This window comes from Agrilus planipennis, unplaced genomic scaffold, assembly GCF_000699045.2.
Source record: "Agrilus planipennis isolate EAB-ADULT unplaced genomic scaffold, Apla_2.0 scaffold223, whole genome shotgun sequence".
In the NCBI taxonomy this organism is placed as follows: Eukaryota; Metazoa; Arthropoda; class Insecta; order Coleoptera; family Buprestidae; genus Agrilus; species Agrilus planipennis.
The window spans coordinates 4,217-26,489 of record NW_020438932.1 but is presented as its reverse complement, the minus strand read 5'-3'; the positions used below and the strand labels follow the sequence as shown (position 1 = coordinate 26,489).

The window sequence follows — 22,273 nt, the reverse complement described above, 5'->3', positions numbered from 1 at the left end:
GGAGGTCAAAAACCTCCTCGATCAGTTTTTTGCCAGCAAAGACCAAAAATTTTATGAGCGTGGAATTATGCTACTACCAGAAAGATGACAAAAGGTGTTGGACCAGAACGGTCAATATATAATTTAATAAAGTATTTGTTTATTATACGAAAACTGTCTTTCATTTCCACAAAAAAAACGAAATGGCTTTCCGAACAACCCTATATTTATCTCTTTATGGTGGATGGAACATTCCATCAAAACTTAAAGTTAAAAGATATGAACTTTACATAATGAAAATCCAAAGCAGAAATAAAGAAACTTGAAGATACTAAGTTTACGGTCTTTAAGGTTGGAAACTTTAAGACTGAAATCAAAACAGAGTAGAGATGGTGAACGCATTTTTTCTGAGATCCTAATTCTACACATGATAATGATGGAGACTGACCAACAGAAGGAATAACAAACCAACACAAAAGTTTTGACGAAACTCTCTGAAAATTGATCGAATGTTGAGGGTTATTTTACATGGAGATAATGCACTTATTTCAGTTGTTCGTATGTTCTCAAGATTAGCAGATTCTACCAAAACCCTGTATAATGGTACTTATTGATTCAGCACTGATTCCTTGTATCTGGTCGTTGATTTAATTATCCCATTAGATCTCACCAGACTTGATTATCTGCTATTTCTTTTTTAATCGCTAAATTGAAAATGATCATATGGGAGACGTGAAGAGGATAACAATGTAAGAGCCTGACTTCTGAGGACTTTCAGGAATGTTTTAGACAATGAAAATGCCGATGGGATACAAATGAGAAGTATTTTGAACTGTGTGGGATCGATGAACCCTATTTTTTATCCTAAATATTATTCCTATACAAATTACGTAATATGAAATATTAAAATCTTTAACGATAACTGACTTCAAACGGTGATAATCATGTAGAGCGTTTACATTTTCATTATTGTAAATGTTTTTGCTAATGAGCTACACAGATTGCACACAGACAACTTCACACTAACTGAACTACGTGTTATCCACACAGGAATTTCAAAAACGGTAAATTATACAAAAAACTACGTTCTATACTAACTTATTTAGTGCCATATATGTGACGCTAGACTAATTTGTTCTATGTAAACGGAAGAATTTGCATCTGTATAAACGTAAATTAATAGAACGTAGAATAATAAATAAAGGGAGTGACGTCAACCATATCCAGTTAAATGTATAACGGTATTCAAGAATAATTAAATTTGATTTTTAACTTTAGTTATAATGCGTTTTCTGTGTAATTCGTTAACAAATTTTTTTATTAAAAGCTTTATGTAATTTATATTTAATGAACTTAGTTCGTCGGTTCATATAAACCTAAAAAGGCGTAGGGTGGAATATAAAATGTAATTAGTAAAAGTTTTAAAGGGATGAAACAGGTTTGACTTGATATTGTTTGTTACATTCAAAAAATAATATTTACACAACTAATTACATTTCTACATGCACTGAACGCACCTGCAGGTATGCATTTATTTGTTTCGAAAATAACAGTAGGCAATACTTTATTTATTAATTTAACCATAAAAAATGTTCAAAATAATTTTACTGGCGGGTTAATTAAATTTAATGCAGAGTTTGAGCTTGATTTTTTTTTATAACATCATTTATATTTGGATGTAAAAGTGATAATTCTACTCTCATTTCCTGATGCAGATCTAAAAGTTTAGTTTTATTTACCGTTTTTATATCGGACATGGGCAAAAATCAGAATTCGCACAAATAACACGTGGAAAATAGTAATAGAGATAGTTTAGAATCTCGTGGACCATGACCTAGGATTACGTAGTTCATACCTCTAATGCTGTTAGTTATGGGTAATATTATCGGATAATCGTATCTAAGATTAATTTAGAACGAATTAATTGATTTCTCTAAATGTTTTCAAACTCGTTTACTACCCCCGAAATGACTCCATCCTCTTCATTCAAAGTTAATTCATACATCGACGTGCCGTACTCACAAATAGATTTCGAATCCAATCAAAGCTTTTTTCAATAGTATAGAAAGCAATAAAGAATTCTTTGCTCTAGTATTGTCAAACGTCGCTTAATAAAGTGCCTCAGCAGAGTGGTTGAAAATCAGTGTTCTAATTACACACGCGTTTCGGCTTTTCAGCCATTGTTAAAGAGAACTACAAAAGTACTAAAATACAGATTATTGACAAGACCTTTCAATAGTATCTAGGTACTTGATAAAGTGAATCTATACATAGCAGCTTATATCTACACGAGACAGGCATGTAAGCAATTTGTTTGCATATGGCGAAGCTTCGCTTCGCGCGATCTCTAAGATGCTCGACTTCCAGTAGATCTAAATTAGTGGAGAAATTCATTATAAGAACTTAGAGGTAGTTCAAAATCTCATGGGCCATAACCTTCAGTTAAAAACTGACAAAACTCCGGCTGTTCACCAAAAACGTTGGCCGTCTGGCCGTTAACGTTACCATTTACTAATGCCTGTAAGTGCCAACGAAATTGTGACATAAATACTAATAAGTTGGTCAGTTTTTTTTGAGGTGTTATTTACTTGGACATGACTTTGCTTTTCTAGGGCGTTTCGTCTCTCTAATAAAGAGTGCAAAAAATATAATTTTCTGGTACAACGGTGACAGGTAAGAATTTTTGTAATTTGTACTACGATCTACTTTTTTTTAAAGTATAAACCGTTACCGGTGCATTTCTGGTTCGAGGTGTGCGGCAAAGCAGAGTCCCTGTTTATGTGCTCGAGGATGCTGAAACTTCGTATCTAATTAAACTAGGTACGTAACAGTTGAAGTTCGCCCGACTCATTTAAACCAAACGACATGGAAAATGTCATAAAACGGCCGCTAGCTGAGCTTATATTCCTCCCAGACTTTCTAGTTGTTGGCAGCGTTGAAATGAAAACGAGAAGGCATTAAATGTTTCCCATATTAGACTTTACAGTTAAGTTAAACGGAATAAAGGGCACACTTTGCCGGCGTATTATACTGACCAATATTACCAAGAGGTCGTTCATATACATTGTTTATGATTAATGATTATATTTGATACCGGAAATTGTGGTGTTACAGGCGAATGATGAGGATACCGTGGATAGAGAAGGTTAGAAATGAAGGTGTATTATGTATCAGTAAGAGAACAGAGGAGTCAATAACAAATAGGCGAGATAGGTTAGGTCAGGCATGAAGGTCTAGTCAGAGACATATTAGAAGCAGAAACGGAAGTTAGAAGGGATAGAGGTAGACCTAGATTAGATTACTATTCGCAAATAGTTAAGGATATGGGTTGCTCTAGCTTCAGGGAAATGCGAAGATTCGCGCAGGATAGGAAAGAGTGGAGGTGTGTGTCCAACTGTAGTCTTAGAATTGACCACTTTATGATGATGACAATTTCAACAGTTTTAAATCCGACCAGGTCTAAACGCTGGATCCCATATTATATTGAAATAAATCAATTTCAACTTCCAACCACCTGAAATATTTCATCTTCTCGTGTGAGGTCATATTAAATTGTAGAAATAAATACTTTGGAGGTATGAATTTATTATAATATTAGTACCAACACCCTGAGAAAATGGGTCCGGTGTAGGTATGCGCATATCTGCAGAACAAGCATTCCTCTGTGACTACGACGTCCTCTACTGTTGTGCAAATTTCAAACAAAGCGGAACTCTAGGGCAATTGCGGGAGTGTTAGGGAACTTCTTGTTCCGGAGGTGTCATATTGGAAGTTGGTTGTCGCAAATACAGCACTATCTTCCGCACAGTTTCACAGTAAACTACATTTGCACCGAAGCGCCAAGTTTCATTACATATTTTCGTTGACGAGGATCTGACAGGAAACACGAATTTGTCCAGCAATAGTTTTGCCGTTCAACGGCTTAAGGGTTTAATTTGCTCGAACAAGTTTATTAAACTACTGTACGTAGGTACTACGCTAATGTTCGACAGTATCGAAATAAGAGCGAGAGAGAGAGAGGAAGAGTGAGCAAATACTTTTCATTCCAATCTCATTAACATTCATTATCAAGTTATTTCGTCAGGATAATTAGTTTATGCATGTGTAGCATTAATTTCTATGTATTTAGATAATTATCATAAATCCCACAATCCGGTGGAAAGCATCCAGGAATCATGACGTGAAAACTAATTATGTTTGAGAGTCTAATTTCGAATGTGAGGTGTATGGAGAGAATGTGGTTGAAAATAAAGAAATCGAGATCGTGTACGACGCGCACACGTTTTATGATTCCAATTTAGTCCTAATTGCTCCACAATTAATACAGAATTATTAAGAAAGTTTTAATTGATGGTATACATCAAAACATTTCCCTAAATTCATGATGGATCTACGCGCAGTAATAGTTATGTAAATATAGACAATCAAAGAACAAAAGTTTTCTGAATATTTTCGATTTGTATCTTAGTTTGGCTATATCCAGTCAGTCAAATAATTTTAGGTAGTCTGAAGTCGTAACTTTGGTAGTAGATGACCTCCGAATTTCATATCATTTATTGTTACACAAACTTTTAAACTTCAACAAACTTCATTGTGTAACTTTCGAAGAAATCAAAGTTTGACGAAATAATATTGACCAGTTTATAATAACTTATTGGAATTATCAAATTATATGTTTGAAAAATTGCCTTGACACGTAAACCCATGAATTAAAAGGGCATTTTAGAGACTATGTGTAATTGCATTGCACTAAATAAGAAAATTGAACAAACGGTCGGCAATTTCGGTGTTTTTATCGTTACAACTGAAGAAGTTGTCGTCAACACTTCAATGGTAAGTTTGATGAGCTAGTAGTTCCCAAGTAATCCATTAAGACGTCCATTATATTACATGAAAAAGACGATCTAGGAAAGTAGCTTCCGTTCTAATAGATTTTATAACTTCCTTTTTTACAACCTTTTCACAAGCCACACTCCAACTTTTATGACTGACTTTATTTCTAAGAAACGCGGTCAATATCGTCAAGTAATTTTTAGTCAGTAACAACCATTAATATCCTCCATGATCGAAAAAGAATTTTAATAAAAGTCAGTGTTGGTGTATCTTTAAAAAAACGACTAAAACTTCGAGCAAATACAAAAGTACCTACTTTATTTAATGGTACTTAGGACAATTGAATACTTTACATCCTTAAAAGCTCACATTGACTAGTTTCTACGTATAATGGAATGTAATAGTATGTAATGGAATTGACTATTTCTAAAACAGCAAGTTTTTAAATTTTCAAGCAAAAGACGAACGTTTTGTACTTATTTACATGTACATGAGAATGTATTTATTTACCCATATTCTGGTAATGGAATTTCCTTTATTTCCTATACTATAGAAAATATGCGCAAGCAGATTCCATCTTCTGAAGAGTTTTAAGACAATAAGTAGCTCGTTCGTGCATTTTCGCAGTTATAGACTGAAAACTAAAAGCTTATTATATTAGCGTGTTGTCCTCCAGGACGAATCACTATTTTAAGGGGCAAAGAGTAGAGGGATTTCATTAAAGAGTAAACCTGTGTAAATTAGGATGTATTTATTAAAAAGGAAAAAAGTAAATTTGCAGATATTTCGGAGAGTAGTTTAAAAAGTATTTGATTATTTACTAATAATTAGCATTATCCTTATGAGAAATTAAATGAATTTCGAAACGTCCCTGAACAAATACAATTTTCCAAATGTTCTGATAGAAAGAATTAAAAAGATATTCTTGCTAAAGTGCACGAAAACGATTAGGGGCTACATCATATTAATGTGAAAATACATTTAAAGCATTCGCGCCTGTTTATATAAAAAATAAACATTTCTTTAAGAAAATAGCGACGTCTTTCAAACGATGAATTTTATTTTAAATCAAGATATAGACAAAAGCAGCAGAGTTGAGTTGCTCGACGAATAATAATTTAAAGCAAAGTGAACGCTCAACTTTCGGTTTGGATAGAAGGTTGTGATTTCCTTTTGGATGCGACACAAACCTCACGAAAACATTTATAAAGGGGCACTTCGTCGTCTATATAACATCTTTCAAAGAAAACCAAACGGAAATTTTAATTTAGCTGCTTCGTGTAGATGAAAGTACGCGGTTGCAGGTGAACAAGATTTAATAATTCTTGTTGGGCGACGCGACGCGACGCGTTATTGTTCGAGCAATGGCGTCACATTTATGTAAAGGTAGTTTCGAATCCCGTGGACCACGACCTAAAGTCATCCAACTGTTCATCGTTTATTGAGTGTATAATATGAATGCAATTCGCATTTCGCGACCTAGGATATTTAAAAATACATCTACAGTCCTGTGCTAGACTCTAAACATTTTCGATGTTTGAACTGGGAATAATAATTTAACCTTCCAGGTCCTTGATTAAATTGATAAAAGCAGAAACATTTGTTAATAAGAAATTAGAAATTGATCGTACTGAAACAGATGCACTTCGTTAATTAACCCACTAACTAATAGAACAAGGTGGGTGTAAATTATTACATAGTTTGGTTTCTAATTAACCTTTGTGTTTATCTAAATTAAATTGAAACAATCATTTAGTGTTTGTTGACAATTGCCTGCCCTTTTATGTAAAGTGAAAAATTATCATGACTGCACATCAAACTTCTTCAGCGTGTTTACTTTAGTAACCATCTGTTATGCTACTTCAGTTGGTGGTGGTGGTGGTGATATTTTCGATGCGTTTTCACCGTATCTGTTTAATATTTTAAAGGAATTTAAATCTAAATTTAGAGGATGATTCCATGGTTTAGTAAATGCTTCAACACTTTTATATTTTCTAAACTAATGCGATTATTCATTATAAGGTGAACGACCAGATTGGAAAAATACATACTATTTTGAGCCTGATTTTGAAGTTTGTTTTATACGATAAATATAGGGGTCAGTTCAAAAGTAATACACTCTATTTTCTATTTTTTAGTAGCAGGAATTGCAGGTAAGATGCAATTACCGTTGGGTAGCGTGACGGATTCTAAATTTTTGAATTTTTGATTCTCCATACAACTAATATTGCTATTAGTCTTTCTGTGCTTGCAATGCTTTTCTTTAACGGTATCCTGCACAAAGTTTTTGACCTACTGTTTGTATGTGATAAATACAATTTTATCCCTGGACCAAGGATTTAGATATCATTCCTGAATCCTTCTTTCTGTACAAGTTAGAAGGCCGGACGAAGATATCACACCTCTTCGGGTACAAAACCCTAATAATCTGGTGTCACATTCCTGATATTCTTAAGTAATGATATTACCTACTAACAAGTCGTTAATTATTTGTAAACGTTTTGACTGTTGTTAATTATTTGTTACACTATTAAGTATTCATATGTTTTTGTCGAAATTTACGAGTTGTTTATTGGGTTTGACTGCACACGTTGCGTTGCCTTGGTTTCTATCGTATTGAGAAGAATTTTGTTGGAAAAAGGCCAACGTTTTGTTTTCGATCACACAAAAAACTGAAACAGAAAAAGATATACGCACAACTTCTTGTTTCAGATAAGATTTTGTTGCTCTAATAATATCTTGTTGGACAGTGTAGCATTAGCATTTTTACTAGCAGTAAAATCCAGTTCGATCTCGAACATTAAATTGTGCCAAAAATTTGTATGAACTTAATATTTTACAACATTCAACATAATCTGTCGATTATTGTTGTAATACTTGTATATTTACACACGAGTGGTTTTAGTTATTAATTTTCTTGGTGTGAACGACGCGCAGTTTGTGTTATTATGATATTGATTGTCAAATAGAATTATAACTAAATTGCAACCAAAAGTGTAATTACTATAATTAATACTGTTTAACAAGCATACCTACTTGTGTTTAAAGCAATCAAGTATGAGAATTTTGTAAATAATTACGCTAAACGCCCAAATACAATAATATTTAATAAATTATGTTAGACGTTCATTAAAAGCAATTTGCGATATTGTATTGTTATTGAGTTTCAATAACACAGTTAGGTTACAAAAATATTGGATGTTTGATGAAAGAGCAATTCTATTATCGTTTTTTTCTCAAGGATAATTGGAAAACCTCCTTTTCTTTGTTTTCGTCATTACAACAAGAAAATTCACTCTGCTTTGCGAACAATGGCGAAACGGGACTTCATTATTGAAACTTCTACTTCTGTTTCCACATTTGTACACTCTTTATACCTATGGGTTAGAATGTTATTATTTCACTTGCTTGATTCTGTTTCTGATGAGCGTCAAAATTGCTTTTGCGCCGGAAACATATAAAAGTATATATGCGTTTATTTAAATATCCGTAAAACAGAAACACAAAAGCAAATCAGTGTCGAAAGAACATTTCAAAAGAAGTAGTTAATACTTTTGTATTTTAGGCTCTTCCCTAAGTAGTGAATAACAATGATAAATTACTTTTTGTTGCGGATGCTTTATTAGAAACGTAAAATTGAAAATGGCTTTGTTTATTTTAAATGATTGATGATTCTCGGACCATGATGGATTTCTTTTAACGTTGCCTTAATGCAGAAGTAGACGACTGTTATATTAAGCTTACGAGACTTTTACCCTTTTATGAAAATAATTTTATTCGAAGCAACTTAAGCTCTGCGGCTAACAGAATCGGTTACGTAATCTATAATAAATGATTATTTAGGCGTAAAATGTTTTGTTTTTGCCATTCTAGTAGACGCTTTACTGATGAAGGAAAGTCGATTTATCGGAAGAAAAAATTTGTGTTTCGTTTCCACTAGCTACTAATGCTGGTGGGCGAGTAGTTCCTTCGGACTTCCCCGCAGGGTAGAGTGAAAGGCTTTCTTCACCTTCCTATTAGGAATCGTAAAAAGGAGTGGGTGGTCGTCGGGGAGAGAAACATCGGACTGACGAAATGAAGACAGAAGTAAGTGAAAAATTATCTGTGGAATGTTACTGCTCCAGAGCATTTTCCATACAGAAAGACTAGGACATTAGATGAACGCGGAATCGGATCGGTATCCTCCCAAAAAAGAAATGTGTAATTTCTATGTTTGGAATAAATATTTACTGTCAATTACTTGATATTGATCCACTTGCTTTAATGACCAACTTCGTTTTGATCAGTCGCTTGTGGTAATAAAATCTATGGGGAGCTCATAAGAACATCACATCCACATGGGGTGGTTTATATTAACTGCTCATTAAAACTTATTATTTTCACAATTCTCTGTTTCTTTAGTCAATCTTGGTTTCTATTATGTATGTTCTTAAATCAAAATTTAATTGAAGAAATGACCACACTGTTATTTTAATCGAAGGAAAATTTTTAATTACTTCTCCTAGACGGTATTTATATATTCTAATTGGTTTTTGGAAATTCGTCGAGTCATTTCCAATTTATTTCCGTCATTTTTATATAGAATCTCGCACCAGCTATAAAATTAGTCGGTTATTGCTCGGAAGAAAGGCGCACTATTAAATTTCTATAGCGTGCGATCAATCAATAACTGTATCGTCTATAAAATTGAGTGGTGTTGCGTTCACGAAATCCCATTTGGCACGTTGTCAAAAGTTGTAAGATTGTTGTAGGTTTATGGTCGCCTTTAAAATTTTATTATAGGCAGCGTGCATCGCTTAATAGTTTGATTCCTACGAGATTGAACTTAATTTTTTTATCCTGAAAGCGTGGGCATTCGGGTGGATAGTATTATGTTTTCGATACACTTTAAAACATGCAAAAGGTCTGCTAAGGTTTTATGGATCCGATCAAATTTTAATGTACAGTCAGTTTTAAAGGTAATGTCGGATACAAAGTAGATGACTTCCTCAAGGGCAAAAAATGACCTTGTTTATTGTATGAGAAAAACGTAGAAAAGCAGGAAATCCAACACTATATCAACTATTTGTAGAATGCAGAAGTGGCGTAGCCGATATGGATCTAGGACAAGGAATTAATTGCTGCTAAAGTTGTAGGAATTGGTTATTAATTTAAAACATATACAATTTAGGTGTTCTCATTAGTGTTTTCTAATAAATTGTTTTAATATTTATCTGACGTATTTTTTAAAGAACACATTAAACAACGTTTCTAACATATTTCAACGTTACATTACTTCGTAAAGACTATAGCAATGACTTAAACGCAATCTTTCAATAGCTTTTCAGTACCTTATGTCAGTAAAAAAGCATAGTACGCATATTTTTTTGGTACACATTACGTTTAACATGAACGTTTTCTGTCTGTATGTACTTACTTATAGTAGACATGTTACGTATTCTTCGATCTAATTCAGAAATTCAGAAACGGCGCCGTCAGTACTTTAAAATATCGCAGGTGTAGCAATGTTTATTATTTTATACATTTGATTTCGATTAAAGCGAGCAGAAGAGCAAATAGAACTTGTGCCAATGTAAAGAATTTGTTTAAAAAAATCTTTTAATATACCCGTACAATTTGCATTTGCCTTTAGCATTGAACTTTTAAATTGAAAGTATATGTTTACTGTCCATCGGAAATGATACATTTCAACAACGTACACGTACATGTCGCGCCCGTTTAATTTTCCAAATGTATTCACGTTTTAGAATCGATTCATATAAAATCGGAAAAATATTGTATAAAATTATAATAAAATCTTATTGTTGATTATGCAAAAGGTGTAAGATGCCAGTAAATGTGCCATAGCATTATATAACAGCTTTTCCTTATTTTTCATTTTATCTATTATTTAGTTTATTTACTAGCGGATTCACGAATTTGTACCGAACATTCAGAACATTAGTACGTGTTTAGTATTTTTATTGGTCATTCGATACTCTTACTACATTTTCCGAGTACTAATTGAAGTTTGTAATTTACTAGCAGTTTGATGGCTGCCTTGCGATTAATTTTAGTGTTAAAAAAGTACAAGTGAAGCAATAAACTTCAAAGCTTTCTCAAGTAAGCAACGGCTACAATGCAATTGCACTAATTCTTGTAACTTACAAAGTTATATACTATAATGCAACTAATTTAAGAAAGTGCCGAGAAAATTTAGTATTTATAAATATTAGAAGTTTATTGTACCTATTCTTATTCATTAAAGCGCAGGACTGAGCTATTATTAACTTTAACGGTCGATTTATCGATGTAAGAAAATAATCGACTATTACATTCACGAAAATCTCCAAACGGACTATTTCGAAGAGAATAAAAAGACGAAACGCGCACTGTTAAGCGAATAATTTGCCCAGCTCTATTAAGTATTAACGCACCTGTCGTAGTTCGAATTATATGAAAAACTGAGATTGAAATAAATCTAAAAATACTCTACGTACCGACGACACTTCTAAATTCCTCATTTGTGGGTTCAACAGTCTACAACAGTTAAGTTAGTCGGTTGCACACCTTTATTTAGATCCTAAAATTAACCACCCGACTAGATGTACGTACGTTAGTGTAAATTAGTTCTAATAACCAGCAATACCAGCGATTGAGTTCGATAACTTTATTTATTAAAGTGTTGGTGTCTTTAGAAGATCTAAACTGCTTTTATGTTGTGAAAACAAAGCGAATTTTATTTGGTTCAATAAGAAAATTTTTGATAAATATTAAAAACAATACAATGAAGTTCCAAAGTTCAGTTTTATACTCAGTAACAGGTAATCAACCCTATAATTTATTTTTAAGTACATTCTATAGAAAATTTTTGTATTTCCTTTCGCAGAATTGACAAAGGATCTTAATTATACTTTTGTTAATTTGAAATTGAAATCAATGACAATTCCAATTGCAATAAAACGAATAAAAAAGTTATGACATTTTAATGATACGTTTTGCTTTTTATTGTAAATACAAATGTGATCGGCTGCCGCGTATTAATGTCCCAAAGTATTTGCGAACATGTGAGATAATTATTCTCTTAACTTCTCTCATCAACGTCCTAATGAAATCGATTCCAATTCTTGCCGCTTATACAACCCAAGTATTTAGGAAAATTCCACATGGCAGGCATTAACAGAACAGGAACGTATTACATTCCAAAAATTTAGTATCCTAATTTTCTTAATAAAAATTTATTACTTTTATTATATACTTACTTCATTATTTATACGAAAATACGGCTGAAAGTACGCCAGTAAGGGTAGTTTATATCAGGGGTATGATGCGATATTAGATACCTCCAATATTAACAACCTGACCTTACCTGGCAAGACGAAACAATTGCAGACACAATATTAAACTCTTTTTGAAACATTAGAAAGCATTTTTCTTGGTTTACTCTTACAAAAATGTTTCGCAAGAAGTTGACCAGAGAAGTAGTGAAATGAATTAATAATAATGTTCTACTGCCTTTATTCAGATTTTGTGATAACGTTTATTCACCAATTGGGGTCTTGGTTTTAAATTTAAAACTCTTTTTTTCGGGGAAAACATTAAAAACTTTTAACATTACTGATAAAATTAGAACTTTTGATTTGTAGTAAATTTGTAATAAATGTCGCATAAGTACAATCGTATACAACGGATGCAGCACGACTAAAATTGATAGAATGTATTATGTAAATGTATGTTTATGGAAACTTGCGTTCACTTCGGCGCCAGGGAGAAAAATTTTCTGAGAAGGCATCTATCTTATTCTCTGACAGTTTATCTCAACAAATCAAAAATATAAATGTCTACATCTTGAACGGCTTCAAGCTTGAAACCTTAAAGGCTGCTTTCAACATTTCTTGTCATTTTAAAAAAATGATNTAGAATGAGATAAGTTTCTGCATATCAATATTTATATATAACAATAATAATAATTTTACAAATCAAAATAATTACAAAATGTAACTATAAATAATAATGAAACGTCATTTTACATCCTGCATCCAATTTAGGGTTAATGACTAACTAAATAAAAGCGACAATTTTTTACATTTGCTTTGTACCAGGAAATCTTTGGATAGGTATTTCTTTACAAAAGGGGACAGTTCCTTCATGGAGACGTTCTTTAAGGGTTCAGAACAAAAACGTTATGTACTTACTTATAATAATAAGTAAATTGTTTACGTGTAAATACTTTATGCGACGTTGGAGACCGTATCCGATATTACAAGAGAAGTGTGCTTTCAGGGGAACTGTTGCTTTTGTTATCTTGCAATAAATGTTTATATATATAAATTTTTAAATATGTATAAATATACGGTTGTAAAGTGTTCATTAAATATTTATTTCAATCAATTTTACTTTTGTACCTAAATAAATAAGGAGATAAGTACATAACAGAAGAAGATAATTTTTAAGAAACTGTTTGTTACCTATCTGTAAACCATTAGAGTAGGGTTGAAATAATCAATTTTTACTAATCGTAAAATTAAATCCGAGGATTTCAGAATTTTTAAAAATAATAATGACACCCTTTCGATGAGTTGCAATTCTTGCTTCTAGGCTTACCGTTAAATAGAAGTGATAATAATAGTGATTTTATTAAAATTAACTCTTGTATGGCCTGACTGTTTGTTATTCTATTTGAAAGGATCAATAAACGAGTTTGTATGGCAGGCTTTGACTTTCCTTTAGTCGTTCCCAATTATTTAATTTTCAAAAATGTAGCAAGTAATGACGTTTATGAATAAGCGAAGCTTTTCCATGAACAATGAAGTAAATTGGATTCATGCACGTGCCTGAACTTTTAAAGCAAATAACAAAAGTTTTCTATTGTTTGCGACATAAAAATAAATTTCGTTAGGTAGTGGAGTAGCAGAAAAAAGAAGGATATTGTGAATATATATATATATACACTGTGAGAAGGAGTAAAGAAAAACTGCAATAAATATGAGTAAGAAAAGGAAACAGTTGGTTTGCTTCACAGTTGTATTTTAGTTGAAATAATTCAAATTTTTCTAATCGAAAAAAGATAGATCTCTCTCTGGAATCCCAGAAATGGGATGACCAAATGGAGTTTTCATCATCTTATATATCATTACTATTTAAATGCACAATGTAGGTACGTTATAAATTTAATATCTATTTACTGTCTTTTCTTTCCTTCCACAAACTTCTTCATTCATCTTGGTTTCGATGAAAAATGTTTTTGCGAATTTCGACAAGAACACAACTCTTGATCTTCTAAAAGAAATAGCGGACATAAGGAATACTACCCAAGCAAAGCATGCAGCAGAAGAAATTTCTGTCAATTCAAATAAAAGCGTAGGATTTGATGTGTTTACTTACTGTATACACCTCCGTACATCAAAAAACGACAATATTTACAGCTACAACTGTGCCGCAAGCCGCAACCGAACGACGATAATTCATTTTTTATAGCTTCATCTTGCAATTAATAACTTTTAATCTATACCAGAAAGTTGAAATGGTAGGCAATGATTCTCAGAAACATAAGCGTTTTGAGGTGGATAAAATTCTGCAGTATTAAACCCACAGTGAATAAACTGCCATTGGATGCAATAGTAGAGGATGGAAAACTTGCAGCATTTAACAAGGAAAAAATGAGATATCATGACACAGCAACCGTGAGTCCGACAAAGAAGCGGTCAAGTCGTGTTGTCACTGAATTGTATTTTGTTAAAGTGTTTTGCTGTATTGTATTTTCTATCTTTTATTTTAGATTTTAAATTTTCTATTTCACCCTTGTAACAATTAATTTATTTTGAACGCGAATGTCTGTCACAAACCGAGAATGTAAAGAAGAACGAGGACAATTCTAATTAAACTTAACCTCAAGTTCAAAATTCCTTTTGTTTTATGTTTACTTGAGACATACAAGAAAAGTGTTTTTACAATTTGTTTTCTTTCAAAAGTTCGAACGATCGTGCTCCTTATTTCTCTTTTGCAATCATCAAATTTGGTAGTCGACATTGAGGAGTTAAAAACATAACTTAACGAGAATAAATCTCTCAGAAAAAGTTCACTTATTGGAGTTTAATGTATTTACTTTAGATTAATTAACGTGTCTTCAGTTTTCTTTTTTCGAAGAGAGACAGGTTTTCGAAAGTAATTTAAAACTTTTGGACTATTAGTGACATTTTTTGTATCTTTCAGAAAAACAACTCTAAAAAGTTGTTTTTCTTTGGAGGGATCGTGACCTTTAACCTTATTAAAGGTCGAAAAATAAAGTAAAAATACAGAGTAATTGATAAATAGTTAGTTGGTTTCCGCATCTGTTATAAATGTTATTTGTTGGTTTTGGAGCTAGCGCACTGAACTTACTAAATCGGTTTTCCTATTGCTTATACGAAGTGGCAGAATTGTAATTGGAAAACTGAGAGAATGGCCACTAATTTGATTATAATTGAACTGACAGGCATAGTCACACAAGGAATTCTGGTATTAAATTGAGCAGTAGGTCCGCCTGTGCAAATAAATCATATGTTGATTCTTTTCCCTCAATTATTCAATAGATTATTGGTAGCTTACGTACATCGCTGTGACATCTGTGGTTAGAATTACTGAAGTGCTAAGGCGCTCGGGGTATTACCGAAATGGCTGATGTGGGCTTCTACTGATATTATCTTTTGCTTTATTTTAAGTTGCCAAGTATTGGATAGAATATCCAATTTTGGAAAATCTTCTTTTTAAATTTAAAGACGTGCTCCTTTACCTTTGCCTATTTTTTATCAATATTTTTGTGTTTTGTTGCAATTAGGTGGCATTCCGCAACAAGTGTACCGCAAAAAGTTTATATATTAATAAAAGAAAACTCACTTCCTAAACAACTGAATATCGTATCATGTTAAAATACAAGAAGAGGAACGTTCTAAAGAGTAGATGATAATGCTTAGTCGGGTTGGGTGGTTGTAGACCGACATGGTTTTGTTTAATTCCGCAGTGTCTTTAAACGGCTACTTAATTGGCAACGACCTTTCACGGTATTTTACAAGTTGGCAGCCACGTTTTAATTAACCAACCTTGTTTCTATCTTCCATGTTTCATGATCTGTCGTTAACGAATTCATTCACAATGGTAGAGCTAGTTCCGCAGTAAGTATAACAAATCCGGATATTTTAATTATCCGAAGCCTTAATTGCTACGACAACTCCTTTCAGTCTCTCCTAATTATACAAAACTCAAGTTACTGTGCACAATTTGTGAATTGGGTTGGTGCACCTCCATTTACTGCCGTTACCTTCGCCACCTCCGCCAACAACTCTCTTACTCTCGCTCTCAGTCGCGGGCGACGCGACGGTCGACTACTAATTGTAATTTATTCGCTGAGTTGGAGTTTAGTTAGAAAATGCACTAATTAGCGGGGATGGTATTCACTTATATTCAAGTTACCCAATCATACTTTGTCGATTGACGTACTTATACAATCTTATCTATTAGAGCAAATAATAAGCTCTTTAGGGCAACGAAATCAGTATCAGATTTTGTTTCAAAGAAAACATTTGACTTTGAAGTTTGCTGCATTTGAAAAATAGAAGGGAGGGAATATTACTGACCCAGCATTTACACAGGATCGGCGCTAGGATTTTCTATCTCCGTGTAAGCGAATCCATGTACCTGTTTCAACTAAAATTCTTTTTCTGGAAATGGTCAGAAAATTTTAATTCAAAAATCAAATAATAATGTATTTGATAAAGTACGGTACTCTCGGTGCACAAAGTTAATCACATTTGACTGTCTCTTTTATTTCGTAAATACATTGAAAAAGCGAAATTTTTAATGACATTTACGAATAAAAAAGGCTGTATATGAATTTTAAAAATAAGAACGAGGTAACATGAAAGTAATGGTGAGTAAAAACTGAATAGAAAGTGTGGATTTAAACCTTATAGACCTGGAAGCAATTTTTCGGTTGAAATGTGTTATTATTGTGATAGAAGGAAAAAGAGGAAAACTTTTCGCTGTTAAGAGTGTTTCGTTCGGGTTGCGGGATTTTCTAATTCATAGCTTCTCGCTTTGCACCAACAAAAAGGTCAGTCGGGATTTATTTAGTTATAAAGTTGGCGCCAAGAAGAAGATTGAGGGGATATAATACAAGTCAGCCATGAATTACGTCATCCAGTAATCTGACTAACTTGTCTACATTTTTAATGGAGAAAAGCTGGAAGTTGCAAGGTTAATTACCTATCCGCGGGTTAGACTTCATGAAAATTTGAACCTCCTAATATCGTTACTGGCTTTTGTTTTAATTATTAATTAGAATTAGAGGCGATACTTTTAAATTATAGCTACTTGCATGCAGGTATTATGGGTAGTTTAGAATCTTATGAACTTTGGCATTGCTTTACTTAATTTATTTATGTATTTCTACATTTCTAGATCTCAAAAACATTGTTTAGCGAGGGCGTGGTTAACAGCCGAGTCAACGTTTTCGTAATGTTTCGAACATGTGAAGGCTCATGAGATACTGAACTAGCTCTACCTGCCTGCCACTTACACAAATACTGCTTCCGAATTGCTTTTACTTAGAATGGGAATGTTAATCGAGAAGAAGTCCTAATGATGTGTAAATTACGATTATTATTCCGAAAAACAACCACGGTAGAGGCTATAAAATGTCAACTAAGTTACATCACAATGGTTTTTCGGGATGTGACATAAAATTTTAGCTTTCATAACTGGATATAATCGGTGAAATAGCTTGGGTATGCGGTCTGCGGTAAGGGATCTTTTACGAGGAGGAAAACTCGTTACTCAACTTATGATTCCGTTTACCTCTCTATATCTCAAAGGATTATCGAGAATCTGCTTGTAATACGTACGGTATCTATAATAATAAATGTGTTTATTGTTCGTCTTCGGGGACGCAATAGGGAAAAAGGGTGAGGCATCATGCTGGCTATAATTTGAAATTATTTTTTTGTTTCTTTGATTCACTTAATAATGTATACTAAAACTGAAATACAGACACAGAAAAATATAAAGAAGAAGGTTCCTTTTTTGAAATCACTTTAAAGAAATATATGTTAGACGAATTTAAACATTCATTTACTTTATATTGAGTAGCACTTAAAAATAATGTGACGGTGCCTTTGGAATAGAGCTGTTCTTCTAGGGAAAGAATTACCCCCCTCTTTAACAAATAAATATTTTCATAATTAACTTATTTTCAATTCCATTTGATGCGAATAATTTACTGTTCATGACAAAATCCTTTTAGTAGATTCTTTCTTTATTGTTAATAAATAATACTCATGCATATATTGTTCATCACTACCGATTTTTGCCCTGCCTCAGTTCTAGGGTGTGACTTGTCGTTAAACGAGCTCACTGCATCTCAGCATTTGCCCGTTACTTAGGAAGCGGTAACTTACGTCACTTTACGCACGCGATTAAGCAAAGAAATTGAGGAAATCGGAAAATTCAATACTCTTTTATGCACATAATTTGCTTTCTTGATGAGCGTATAAAAAGGAAGGACAAATGAAGTGCCTATTTGAAACAAAAAAAAAAACACACGGAACTCAGTAAATACAAAAATAAGAATGGATACATTTTGTCTAATCAACTAGGAGCGCTTTCACTAGTTCACGATTCCAATTAATTATTATTTTAATCGATGTTTTGATGCGTAATTTTGAGTTTCGGTTGATTAAGTCTTCTTTATGTTTGTCCATGTAATTTATTTCAAGGACGGAAAAGAAATTACCTTTACTTATAGGATATTTAAACGGAAATGTGGGATATGAACTAGTGACGGGTGATGCTATTTTAAGGATATTCTTGTGTCTTTGACAATTCAAGAATTTTGAAAAGCAATATAGCTGAATTGAACTGTATTTTATTACTAAATATGTATTTTGCGAAACATTATTTAAATTGGATACATAAAACAGGAAAACTGCTTTTAATGTTTGCTAAATGTAGGATTTACTCTACAACTTACTGTTTCGGCCGCTTAACTATTTGATAATTCAAGAGTCTTTAAACTACTGTGAGATATTATACCAGCTAATGTTGGAAAGCCTTTACGAATGGCAGATCGGTTTCTGTATTTCCAGAGATAGATTTTTCTCTTTCTAAAAATTGGGCTACAATGTTTACCTAAACTTTAACATACAGAAGAGCGTTTTCTAATTAATGTTTATCTTGTTTCAGGTGAATCTGTGATCTAAGCAAAATGACGGAAGACAGCGCATGTATCGTCGAGACGCGACTTTACAATTCAACGTTCGGCGTTGAGCTGGCGGTGCCGGAATGGGAGGCAATTTTGACCATAGTGACTTTATCGTTGATAATCCTGATAACGGTCGTCGGTAATACTCTAGTGATATTAAGTGTGTTCGCATATAAACCATTAAGAATAGTTCAGAACTTTTTTATCGTGTCGTTAGCCGTAGCGGATCAGACGGTCGCGATACTTGTGCTACCGTTCAACGTCACATATTCCATTTTGGGCAGATGGATTTTCGGGATACACGTGTGCAAGATGTGGCTGACATCGGACGTGCTTTGTTGTACGGCGTCGATACTGAACTTGTGCGCAATCGCCTTGGATCGGTTTTGGGCCATCACTGACCCAATCAATTACGCCCAGAAAAGAACATTGAAGAGAGTACTGTTAATGATCGCGGGCGTATGGATATTGTCATTGATAATCAGTTCACCACCGCTGATAGGATGGAACGATTGGCCCGAGGATGACGATTTCGTCGACGTTCCCTGTCAACTCACCAGGCGGAGGGGTTATGTAATTTATTCTGCTTCCGGTTCTTTCTTCATTCCGCTGTTCATAATGACGATCGTGTATGTAGAAATATTTATAGCGACCAGACGTCGCCTTCGAGAACGGGCGCAGGCATCGAAAATAAACGTGCTGTCGAAATCGCACAACGAATCGATCATAATGGAACAGCGGGAACGGGGATCTATCAGCAGTGAGTCGAACATGCACGAGAAACAAAGCAGAAGTAACCACCAGAACGGGGAGAGTGAGCATTTGTACCCAAAACGGATCGAACAAGAGCCGGTGTCGGATTTTCCTCGAGCGGTGGCTCCTCAAGAGAATGCGGCCACAATGTCCGCATCCACTACTAGTACCGGAACACCAGAAAAGACTAACAAGAAGGCCGGAAAAGCTCTTGTAACGATAAAGAAACAGGGCACCGTGTCCCAATTTATCGAGGAAAAACAAAGGATATCGCTGTCGAAAGAACGACGGGCGGCCAGAACGCTGGGCATTATAATGGGGGTGTTTGTAATATGTTGGTTGCCTTTCTTTCTCATGTATGTGATCGTTCCATTTTGTCCTACTTGTTGTCCTTCGTACAAACTGATCAATTTCATAACATGGCTAGGATATGTTAATTCGGCGTTAAATCCCGTTATTTATACAATATTTAATTTGGACTTTAGGAGAGCCTTCAAAATGTTGCTACGTATAAAAAGCAATTAGGAAAATATAATATATAGTAGCTTTTTTAGATAGTGAGAGTAATCGATATTTATCTAAATCAATTCTTTGTAATTAATCTGAAAAGATTAAAATAAACAAACACTTAGTATGGTTATTTCCTGTTATTAAACCATTACGAATTCTAACGTGGATGCATAAAAGGGGTATGTACTACTGATGTTGTTGACATCAGACAGTGCTCCGCCTAGGTATTTACCATTTATGCGACTGATTTGTGCCAAAGTTAAAACTCTTTTAAAATTAATACATATTATAAATTCTCACTCGCCATTGTCTTAACGGTGTGTTACAAATTAACCCCCGATTGGGTGTAGGAAGAACACACAACCCAGTACACTCTGAAACAAAATACTATTTTTTTAATGAGTTCAGAATACAATAATAAAGAAAATCAGTTGCATTTTCTACAATATCGTCATCATTAGCTGTACACGCACTTCCACTCCTGAGGAAAATTCGCATTTCCCTAAAATTAGATTATCCCAAATTCCTACCTACTTGCGACCACCAATCTAATGTTATTTTACTTTCCTACTTGGTCCTGATATGTCTTTAGTAAACCTTCCTTGCCCCAGCAGATGTCAGTCATACTATCCCACTTTACTTTTTCTTTATTATTAACTTGCAGAGAGTCCTTTGTTTTATTTTGTTTTCCTAAACTTTTCTATCACCGGTGTTTTCATCATCTGCTTCTGTTCACTGTTCAATTTCACTCATACATTCCTTTCCAGCTGATGTTTCAATACTTTATCAATGAGAATAACTGTCATATACATTTAATTGATTTATGACCGCCTGCAAAACCGTCGGTCTTTTACGTTAGATCGAAGAAGTGACCCAACTGCATAGAATATCTTTATACCATGCCACTACTACTACTCTCATTCATTCCAAAATGTCTACTTTTTCTCCGCATCGACTGTTCACCTTTCGCAGCCAAATAGAAATTAGAATGAGATAAGTTTCTGCATATCAATATTTATATATAACAATAATAATAATTTTACAAATCAAAATAATTACAAAATGTAACTATAAATAATAATGAAACGTCATTTTACATCCTGCATCCAATTTAGGGTTAATGACTAACTAAATAAAAGCGACAATTTTTTACATTTGCTTTGTACCAGGAAATCTTTGGATAGGTATTTCTTTACAAAAGGGGACAGTTCCTTCATGGAGACGTTCTTTAAGGGTTCAGAACAAAAACGTTATGTACTTACTTATAATAATAAGTAAATTGTTTACGTGTAAATACTTTATGCGACGTTGGAGACCGTATCCGATATTACAAGAGAAGTGTGCTTTCAGGGGAACTGTTGCTTTTGTTATCTTGCAATAAATGTTTATATATATAAATTTTTAAATATGTATAAATATACGGTTGTAAAGTGTTCATTAAATATTTATTTCAATCAATTTTACTTTTGTACCTAAATAAATAAGGAGATAAGTACATAACAGAAGAAGATAATTTTTAAGAAACTGTTTGTTACCTATCTGTAAACCATTAGAGTAGGGTTGAAATAATCAATTTTTACTAATCGTAAAATTAAATCCGAGGATTTCAGAATTTTTAAAAATAATAATGACACCCTTTCGATGAGTTGCAATTCTTGCTTCTAGGCTTACCGTTAAATAGAAGTGATAATAATAGTGATTTTATTAAAATTAACTCTTGTATGGCCTGACTGTTTGTTATTCTATTTGAAAGGATCAATAAACGAGTTTGTATGGCAGGCTTTGACTTTCCTTTAGTCGTTCCCAATTATTTAATTTTCAAAAATGTAGCAAGTAATGACGTTTATGAATAAGCGAAGCTTTTCCATGAACAATGAAGTAAATTGGATTCATGCACGTGCCTGAACTTTTAAAGCAAATAACAAAAGTTTTCTATTGTTTGCGACATAAAAATAAATTTCGTTAGGTAGTGGAGTAGCAGAAAAA

At 33.4% G+C, this 22,273-nt stretch overlaps 1 protein-coding gene across 5 annotated transcripts in view; it reads left to right on the top strand.

The window, feature by feature from the left end:
- The window catches only part of LOC108743087 (tyramine receptor 1), a 40,370-nt gene extending 18,337 nt beyond the window's left edge, over positions 1-22,033 (top strand). For 2 of the 5 annotated variants that reach the window (XM_018478509.2, XM_018478512.2), the window contains exons 3-4: positions 8,686-8,898; positions 19,006-22,033. In XM_018478509.2, the coding sequence (XP_018334011.1) occupies positions 19,028-20,302 (1,275 nt within the window). In that variant the 5' untranslated portion in view covers positions 8,686-8,898; positions 19,006-19,027 and the 3' untranslated portion in view covers positions 20,303-22,033. Of the gene's footprint in view, positions 1-8,685; positions 8,899-11,343; positions 11,616-19,005 lie in introns of those variants that run through there. The other 3 variants (XM_018478511.2, XM_018478514.2, XM_018478513.2) reach the window with 2 other exon arrangements.
- Positions 22,034-22,273: the final 240 nt, after the last annotated feature.